The 10,215-nt window shown below is 40.4% G+C and overlaps 1 protein-coding gene across 3 annotated transcripts in view; it reads left to right on the forward strand.

Annotated features, from left to right (window-relative positions):
• The window catches only part of LOC311029142 (adhesion G-protein coupled receptor G2-like), a 31,177-nt gene extending 22,576 nt beyond the window's left edge, over positions 1-8,601 (forward strand). For 2 of the 3 annotated variants that reach the window (XM_084034111.1, XM_084034113.1), the window contains 15 exons: positions 619-666; positions 908-1,026; positions 1,121-1,257; positions 1,349-1,499; positions 1,757-1,912; positions 2,092-2,214; positions 2,665-2,710; positions 2,801-2,904; positions 3,117-3,241; positions 3,325-3,593; positions 3,697-3,796; positions 4,239-4,525; positions 4,675-4,776; positions 7,508-7,630; positions 7,741-8,601. In XM_084034111.1, coding sequence (XP_083890237.1) covers positions 619-666; positions 908-1,026; positions 1,121-1,257; positions 1,349-1,499; positions 1,757-1,912; positions 2,092-2,214; positions 2,665-2,710; positions 2,801-2,904; positions 3,117-3,241; positions 3,325-3,593; positions 3,697-3,796; positions 4,239-4,525; positions 4,675-4,776; positions 7,508-7,630; positions 7,741-7,769 — 1,919 coding nt within the window. In that variant the 3' untranslated portion in view covers positions 7,770-8,601. The remainder of the gene's footprint in view (positions 1-618; positions 667-907; positions 1,027-1,120; positions 1,258-1,348; positions 1,500-1,756; positions 1,913-2,091; positions 2,215-2,664; positions 2,711-2,800; positions 2,905-3,116; positions 3,242-3,324; positions 3,594-3,696; positions 3,797-4,238; positions 4,526-4,674; positions 4,777-7,507; positions 7,631-7,740) is intronic. The other variant, XM_084034112.1, reaches the window with a different exon arrangement.
• Positions 8,602-10,215: the final 1,614 nt, after the last annotated feature.

Raw genomic sequence — 10,215 nt, forward strand, 5'->3', positions numbered from 1 at the left:
ATGAAACTGCAGTTATAACTTCACCCTACCACACAACCAAGTACAATGAAACAGCAGTTACACCTTCAACCAATCACACAACCAAGTACAATGATACTGCAGTTACACCTTCAACCAATCACACAGTAGAGTACAATAAAACAGCCTTTACACCTTCAACCAATCACACAACAGACTACAATGAAACTGCAGTTACACCTTCAACCAATCACACAGCAGAGTACAATGAAACTGCAGTTACACTTTCAACCAATCACACAGCAGGGTACAATGATACAGCAGTTATACCTTCAACCAATCACACAGCAGAGGACAATGAAACTGCAGTTACACTTTCAACCAATCACATAGTAGAGTACAATGATACTGCAGTTACACCTTCAACCAATCACACAGCAGAGTACAATGAAATTGCAGTTACACCTTCAACCAATCACACAGCAGAGTACAATGATACTGCAGTTACACCTTTAACTGCGAGCAGTTTCTCCACACACCTGACAACCAGAGTACCTGGAGTGAATTCGACATCTACAGCTGCGAATACTACCCTTGAAGCTTCAACCCCAACCATCGCTAATACAAATATGCCTCTTGTTTCCTTGATTGCTTCAACAGAAACTCTCCAAACCACAACGCTCACCAACAGATCCGCAACAAAACCTGGTATATTGTTTTTTTCCTCTCATCAGTAAAACAATTAGAACTCCACTTTCACATAAGATTCAATGTTATAAGTAGACTACATTTATCAGAACAATAAGAACATTCAGGCTCCCTCATGTGGCTTGAAAGGTGTGCTGCAGATGTAAATGTCAAATTGGGCAGGTTTTTTTGACCAGGCACACACATCATATATGAATAATTGATTTGTATGACTTGAGAACCTGTTGTACTGCATGCCAAGGTACAGGAACTTCCTCCACAACCACCTCAGAGATGTCTACGAAACAAGAAGCCCAGGACGAACAAGCAAACCAGCTCCTGAATCAAACAAAGGATGTGTCTCAGCTTAACTCCTCTCAGGTGAAGCTGCTATCTAGTAGAGAGAAAAAAACAATGTCAGCATAAAACAATGACTTTTGTCAAAGTTAACTTTATGGCTTGATGAATGTTGCAGGTGGCAAAGGTGGTGGGGGTCTTAGAGAAGCTTCTGGATGGCCCAACTGTCTCTCAGGCAATGGGACAAAAGGCCGTCAACGTCATCAGCAACCTGATGGAGGTCGATTCACAGGCTCTTTCTGCATCTGCTAACAGGTACAACCCACACAACCCTCACAAACATGGACACACACATTTCCATACATTCGATTTTTCTAAATTGCTTTTTCTTCCGTGCTGTGTTCAGGCTTATTCACCTGGTGGAGGATCTGGGTCTCAAGCTGGTCGTCACTGGTGACAAAGAGCTCCTCTCTTCGGGCTCGCTGGTTCTGGCAGTGAAGGAGGTCGATGGGACCAACTTTTCTGTAACATACATATTCAACACCAGTTATATCCAGGTAGGTGTGATTTCAGCCATCTGGTCTCACTGCATTCCATGAGACACAAGGGGCCTCATTCAAGAACAGTCAAAAACAGAATAGTTATTATATTATACTACATGCCAGTGATTGGAGAGAATTTGTTGTTGAGGTTCTGGCATGGGCCGCAATGTTTTCAAATGCAACCACTGTGATATAAAGTGACCTTTAAAGACCTTACAAAAACAGGAAGTGCCAAACTTTTTCAATAATCATTTACCTTATTCTGTGTCCAGATCCATGCCCTCAGTAGATCCCGGGTCAAGAGGTCAGGGTCTTCTCTGGGATCTGTGATCTTGCCCGCCTCCCTCACCATGGGGCTCAGTCTTGATCAGCAGAAGCAGGCAAACAGGGTCCAGTTCAGCTACTACGCAAAGTCAGACCTGTTCCAGGTACTTTAGCATCGTCTCATTGTCATCTAACAGATTGTTTACAGATGTATTGATGCATTTAGTGATTCATAAGAAGCATTTTTCAAATGTTATTTATTTGTTTTTCATTTTAAGCCAAGTATGGTTCAGTAGAAAAAGAAACAGCTGTGACCTGTTTGTCTTTTTCTTTTTCTTTGCAGGATGCAGCATTAGGTAACCAGACCCTTGTCAGTCCAGTGCTGGCTGCCAGTGTGGCCAATCTGTCAATAAGCAACCTGACAGAGAACATTGAGTTTACCATCCGAAACGTCAAGCTCATTCATGTGGGTGTACACACATAAAAATCATTATTTTTCCCATTCATCCAGAAAAGATTCACAGATAAATCAAACGCCCAGCCTGGTCGCCTTAAAGTTGGGTTCCCAGACAAAGAAATTGCATTGTCAATTACATTTCAAGGTGTGTTTATTTTCTCCTGGATTATGTTTGTTTTCGACAAATACATGAATGATCAACGTCCATGGAAGAAGCCAAACCACTTTTTTTTTACAAAACCTAAACAAGTCGTTTTGTTGCGTTATAGATTTTCAATTCACAGAGTTAACCACATTTTTAAAACTGCAACCGAAATCTGGTAGAAAATATGTTTCCCTCGAACCAAAATATAAGGTTTTGTTAAATTACCCCAAATAAACTCAAATAAATATTTGAAAATCAGTGTTGAAAGATCACTCAACCTCCGTGATGTTTTTCTTCTTCTAATACTTTCACAGAAAAACTACACGGCCTCCTGCGCATTTTGGGACTTCACTCAGAATGGTAAGTGCATGCATGTCAAATCAAATTGGGTTAGTTGATTAATTTTCTCCAGGCATTAATTTGTCTTTTTGTTGTGCTTCTCTTGTTCAGGTGCTGGAGGAGGCTGGAGGTCTGCCGGCTGCTTTCTTGTCAACGCCACACCGGAAGAAACCACCTGCAGCTGCAACCATCTCACGTCTTTTGCAATTCTGATTGTTCGTGCCAATAACTTGCTGCCAATCACAACATGTAGCCTACAGAGGGAATTAAATGAACATCTGAAATGCCTGGCAACAGAGATGATCTATCTTTTACATGGTTAACGTGAGAAATGATGCAGCATGCTGTATGATCTGTATTCTCTGTTTATTGTGTGTGTGTGTGTGTGTGTGTGTGTGTGTGTGTGTGTGTGTGTGTGTGTGTGTAGGATATATCCAGAGAGGGAATGATTGACCGCCAGCAAGCACAAATTCTTACTTTCATCACCTACGTCGGCTGCGGAATCTCTGCCATTTTCCTCGCTCTCACCTTATTGACCTATATTTCATTTGAGTAAGGATTTTAAATCTTTACCAAGACTACTTAAATTTGAGTTTTATGTCAAATCCACATCCTAACAAACTCTTTCTATGCAGAAAACTTCTGCGGGATATCCCTGCCAAGATCCTGGTCCAGCTCTGCCTGTCCCTCCTCCTCCTCAACCTGGTCTTCTTGCTGGACGGCTGGCTGGCGCTCCACCCAGCGACCGGGCTGTGCATCAGCACCGCTTTCTTCCTGCACTACTTCCTGCTGACATCATTCACCTGGGCGGGGCTTGAGGCCCTGCACATGTACCTGAGCATCGTCCGGGTGTTCACGCCCTACCTCAGCAGATACATGCTCAAGTTCTCACTGATAGGCTGGGGTGGGTAAAGTTCAGCTTCTAAATGTCGAAAAGTTATTAAATATAGAGTTTTTATCGGATGTATTAAGATGCTTCTGCTGATTTAACATCCTGATCTTTGCAGGCATTCCTCTTCTCGTGGTGATTGTTATAATATCAGTGGACAGTGACAACTATGGTCTGGTCACATATGGAAAATACACAGATGGCACTTCAGATGACTTGTAAGTTTTGCCTACATATTAATAGCCTTTTGTAAACACAGATTTGTGTTTTAATGGGTTTGGATTTTGTTTCTTTTGTTCATTATTTGATTGTTTATTTTTCTAATCAGCTACAAGACATTCCCTCTGACATACATGAATGATTGTTAGTAATGACTTAGTTTTAAATGGAAGTCGGAGCCCTAGAAGGAGGTGGAGTACGTTTTTTTCCAACAGATCAACTTATCATTAATGTATTGAAATTGAAAAATGCAAGAATTAATCTGGACCTCTTTTTCCCCCCTCCTCATCATTCCTGTAATAAATACATTTGACCACTGGGGGGCGAGAGAGGCAAACAATCAGCTTTACTATGCTTGGTGCCAAAGCATTCAAACAAAATCCACTATGAAAATGTTATGTATTTTCAACTATTCTCCATGTTTATTGTTCCCCCCTGTAGCTGTTGGCTGCGTAATAACATCGCCTTCTACGTGGGCGTGGTGGCCTACTTCCTCCTGATCTTCGCTCTCTGTCTGCTGGTCTTCATCGTCGTCATGATCCAGCTGTCCCGGATCAAGAAGCAGAACCCCCAGAACCAGCCTCCCAACAGGGGACTAATGACGGATCTACGCAGCATTACTGGCCTCATCATCCTGCTGGGCTTCACCTGGGGGTTCGCCCTGTTTGCCTGGGGACCCCTCTACTTCCCCTTTGTTTACCTTTTCACCATATTCAACTCTTTGCAAGGTGAGCCTTGTATGCTATACCAGGTTTAAGTCCACATTGTAAAAACATGACGTGTTAAAACTGATATGGGTTTTTCCATATTAGCAAATAATATGCAAATATATCCCAAAAGCTATACTTTTTTTTACCATGTCATTCATCCTGTGCAGGATTCCTCGTCTTTATTTTCCACTGTGCTGTGAAGGAGAGTGTCCGCAGGCAGTGGAGAACTAATCTGTGCTGCGGGAAGCTGCGATTGGCTGAGAACTCAGGTAGACACCTGTTTTTTTACACCTGTCCTACACTGAAAAAATTATAACCCTGCTCAAACTAAAAAGAAATGATGTCTAGATATCACATCTAATATATTTGACTTCACAGAATCTAAATTGAGTAACTTCTTATGAACTGATTATTTTAGTTTGATGTTAACAATAATACTGCATTTGACTCAACCTTAATTCTTTTCCTTGATCCAAATTATTTTCTCAGCATTTTAGTAATTGAACCAAACTAATAAATTGAAATTGAACCAACCTAATGTATTCACTTTTAACTGAATGAACTAATTAATTTACATATATCCAAACTATATTTTTCACATTTTATTTGACTTCAAAAATAATTTGTTTCCCACCTTATAAACTCTATAAAAAAGACACTTGGCCAACAGATTACATTAAATGTATTTATTAATATTTAACATATGAACCATATGCAACATATCAACACAGAGGTGGACAGGGGAGAAGAATCCAGAATCAGAAGGTCCTGGTGGTTTCTTGCTATTTTAGTGTTTCATCAAAGAACAGGAGAAGGAGCTTCTTTTATCTGGAACTTCTTTTATCTGGAACTTCTTAATAAAAGTTAATCTCATTAACATTACCATAACATTATTATTAAAAAAAAATCCTACTCTGTTGAAAACGGATTGTTTTCACAAATGTAGCACTTGATTGAAGAGACCTTTTGAGTGGAGTCCTGAGAAGGATGATTCCTAGTAAGATGTTTGTCAACCATCCCATGTCTTGGACAAACAGGGACAATTTGCATGGATGCATGGATGGGGATGGCAGTCTTTGCATTTCCACGTCCGATAACTGAGAAAACAAAGGAAGAAATAGTGAATTCCCTTACAGGTGATACTGATTTGTGTTGGCTCAATCAACAGAGATAAAAAAAAATACAGTAGTCCATTTGCTGCCAAGAAAATGTATAGATGAGTGAGGGTCTAATATTCAGGGTGATTTGTGCAATGATTAAAAAGGTGATGTGCAGTGTATATTACCTGCAGGTTGGATGAAGATACAGGCTGCAGCCAGGGAACTGAAGAGAGCAGCCTTGTGGATCTGAAAGCATACAAAATTAAATAAAATAAAAAATTACTACTCTGTGAAGACCATATAATACAGAACCAAGAAGTAAACCTTTCTGGGTAGAGAGCGAGATAGCCGGTGTTTTCTCTCCAGCAAACGACAGCTCAGCCGCAGAGTAGGAGGGCTACTAGCCCAATTAGCTGTCCCGGATATTAGAAAGTGCTAGCACGTCTCCCGTAACAGCAGCACCGCTAAAAAAAATAAAATAAAATACAGTACGAGTGTAGCGCTGGACCCGCGGACGGACTGTATAACTTAAAGCCTCAAGTGGTAATAAGTATGAGAGCCGTTGTAGTGAGCTAGCTCGATGCTAACTTCGGGTAGCGGTTAGCATACGCCGCTGACACCCGCGTCCCAGGTCACCACAATGGCTTTCCTGCTCAGTTTAACAAAACGCTGGAGGCTCCGGTTGTTACCGGCTCATGTCTCCAGCGCTTCACTCGGACTATATTTCCTTTCTTTCACGGTCCTGATACATGTAGAAGCGCGTCACAAATAAATGTATTATTTATGGTCATAGCATTACTGGTAAATGCTAGCTAGCCACCGCCAAAGCTAGTTAGCCAGCTTAAATTGGGCTGTTCTTTGCACACACACAAAATACTAAAACTTTAATTATCAGCAACTGCTTCGCTACTTATGTTTATTTTTGGACAAAATCCACCCAGGATGTAAACGATATCCACGTCAAACGGTGCATCTGGTCAGCATGCCGAGAGATAAGGGACTTCACTGCTCTGACTGTGCAGTGTGCAATTCATATTCGACTCAAACCTAAAATATTACCTGCAGGTCATGACGAAAAAAAAAATGTTTTGGGAGGAATCAAAAACTTTGTTGCCTTACCAAATACCTTTAGACGTATATTTAGTTCAGGGTAAATCAAACTTGATGTCTCTAAATGCAAAAAGAATGAGTTTCACAATGAAATCAATAATTTTATCCTGTTTTAAATGGCAGTTTTTAGTTTGAATGAACAACTGCATGTTACACTTTTTTCAGTGTAATCCGATTGGACAGGAAGGGTTTCCTAACTTTGACAAGGGGCAGACATGAGACAAGATGCTGCATTGATTGCCCAAATTTGTGTCAGAAATAGGATTCCTTGTAGTGTTAACTTACACTTTCCACGGATATCATTATCTCCGATGTCAATTTAGAAATAACGTCTATCAATAAATAAGAATAAAGACGCACCTTTTACATGCAGAACTTGCCTGATAATCTTGATATTTTAGTTTTCTATAGTGTCAAAGCAATCCAGTAATAACTGTCTGTACATCCATGGGTACATTGCTAGCAAGAACGGCTAATCCGGTCTGACATTATAATGGTCCCAATTTGCAAAAATGTTGATTAATACAGGCGAAATAAATGGGGCTTAAATCGTAGCCTGCAGCTTAGGTCACTGAATCCTTCGCATTATTGGAAATGTATTTTCATAATATAGAAAATGATTACCCACCAGCAAGACGCAAAAAGATAAGAGGAGCGTTCATGAATATTAACTGTTTTCATGCTGATGTTAATATGTTACCTTGAAAACATGACCATTCTGACAAATTACAAAACATATTTTTAATTTAACAAACAGACACATGGTTGGTCTTAAACAATTTTTCTGCAGATTGGAGTTGCATGGCTACCCAGTGCTACAAAAACAGGCCAAGGTCTGTTGTCAAAGCAACCACCTCAGCACAGACCGCCTCCCGAAGCTCCTCCGTCATCAGCGGCGGCACCAACAGCAGTGGTATGTTTACAGGTTGCAATTTAAAATGTCTGATCTGTCTGATATCATTTCCTCTTTATACAATTTGACCGTGTGTTGGTCTGCCATTGACTATGTGTTTGCTCCAAAAGCCACAGTCCTCAACGAAATTCATGGGTGAACTCCGTCGTCAAAAGGCCAGGTGTGACGGCTGTGTCAAGCATCTGTTTTTGATCACAATAATTATCTGAATATGGTGCGCTCCTGCAGCTTGAGGAACCAAAGAAACAGTCACAGAAATTAATGCTTTGCGGGAGGGAAGGCTGGAAGAATTGAGACTGAAGTACCTTCAGCGAGGATGATTATGATTGTTTCATGAACACAACATGCACTTGTGACTCGGTGTTAAAGATACTAACTTGCATCTAATAAGTAACCTAGAATTATTAAGAGTTTTTTTTGCTCATATTTTCAGTGTGTTGACAATGTTTCTCTACTTAGTAGAGACCAGTTGGATTGACAACTTCCTCTGCAGATGAAAGTTTATTTAGAAGGGACACTATGCATGTAACGAGGGTATGTAGACATGCCATCCCGACACATTGGTAACGCCAGAGGCGTAACCATGGCGCCTATCTCCGTTGCCGAGCAGCACTGACCGAGTATTTGACAAGTTGCACTCACCAAAACTTCGCTCTTAATACAAAAATATGACATTTATTTATGTAAATTATTTTTGCAAGTGTATTTTAGGAGAGTGGCACTTCTAGACCATTTCAAATCATGGGGAGACCAGGCTTACCCCCCCCACCCCACTCCGCCTTAGAATCGCAATTGTTTGTGTGGTTGTGTGTTTTTAATGTGAGATATTTTGCTACAGTGTTGATGTTAGACAGATTGTAATATTGTTCATGTATTAGAGATTATTTAAGCATAATTAAGAGTGAGGAGAAGCGTTGCAAAATGTCCTGCAGGAACATAATCATGCCGCGAAAGAGAAGCTAATAAAACTTTTACTCATTACCTGTCCAGTTTGTCTTTTTTTTTTCTTTTAGCCGGAGAGTTTCACATCTACGTGACACCTCCACACCTTTAATCAAACCTGTTCAACGAGAAAACCCACCAATTACACTCCCAGCGGACTCCCCTCTCATCGCTGCCTTGTGTAACCTTCAGCAGAGCGTCTCACGCCCACCCGGCTCCAGTTCAATCACAGCCTGTGAAGGCCGGCCCCCGGCAGCAGTTAGCTATTAAAAGTTTTACATGAGTTCAAAATCTCGGAGCAGCATGACCTCTAACGTGAACCAAATGAGCAAGAACACCGTGCGAATAATTGGGAGGCGGCGAGGTCAACATTCTGCAACTATTTAAATTGAAATCAGTGTGTTCTGGGCTCTTTTTGACAGCTTGAAAAGTATACTGAACATTGCCTTATCAGCTTGATAGGCAAGGCAATTGTATTTGTATACAGCACCTTTCAACAACAAGGCAATTCAAAGTGCTTTACATAAAACCTTAGAAGCATTGGAGAAAAAATAAATAAGAAAAAGTCCTGATAAACTGTGTGAGAATAGAATGAAAGAAAGGAGCATCTACTTTAATTGATCAAACACAACCCAAACCCACTTCATGTCATGTGACTGACAAGTGCATGCTGGGTGTGGCTAACATACTAACTGCTAACATGCCAACCAACATGTCTGGACAGTTTGAGGAGCGCAGAGGGACCATCTTATACTGGGACCAGAGAGGTTGAGAGAACTGGTTACATTAAGGTGATACTGGGACAGACTGAGGAGGACTTCCAGGTGAACAAGAGTCCCAGAATGACATTCAGACAGGTGAGTACAACATCACACTGACTGTGATGCTTGTCAGACAACATGGCACTATTTTCCACTTAAACTGTGCAGTCTGTCATTTTTGCTTCAGTGTGGGTTTGTGGCTGCAGCTGCCGAGAGGCTTTTATTGTCACAGCTCGATGTTGTCTTCCTCTGTGATCTTTTATTCTGCTGTTGGTTCTGTGAAAGTGGCACTGATGGAGTCTCATCTTGCTCGGTGGCCATAGCTTTTTTATGTTTGCCTCTTGTCAGTTCTTTTTTGGAGAATTTTCTGAGCCTCTTTTTCTGGTTAATTCAACTGAGTGACACATCACACCACACTATTGTTTTGTAGCTTTAATGCATTCTTTAATTGATCATTTTTATTTTCTTTACTTCTTGAGTAAAATGTCATTAAAGTAAGAGTCATTTTTATATTCTAGTAGCATGTGGATAATCCAATGTAGGGCTGCCCACTCAATTAGTTGAGTAATCAGTCCTTTAGTCGATTAGTAATTTTTTTTATACTGAATGACTTATTTCCACAAAACTTATGAGTACTTCTCTGGTAATCACAATATTTAAAATTTTGTGTACTTTTGTGTAATTCTTCATGGAGAAACTCAGTTTTACAGATCTGTCACGTACATCAACTAAGTCGAAACCATATACAAAATTTCCACAGATGTTAAAGCCTTTATATATGAAAAATAACGATCGATTACTGGTGAATTCAAGTCGATTTTAGCAAATAGTGCTCTCCACTGTGTTTTTTTAAACTTTTGATAGTTTTAGAAAATGATGTTG

The sequence above is a fragment of the Eutrigla gurnardus genome (genome assembly GCF_963514095.1).
Source record: "Eutrigla gurnardus genome assembly, chromosome: 18".
Classification (NCBI taxonomy): Eukaryota; Metazoa; Chordata; class Actinopteri; order Perciformes; family Triglidae; genus Eutrigla; species Eutrigla gurnardus.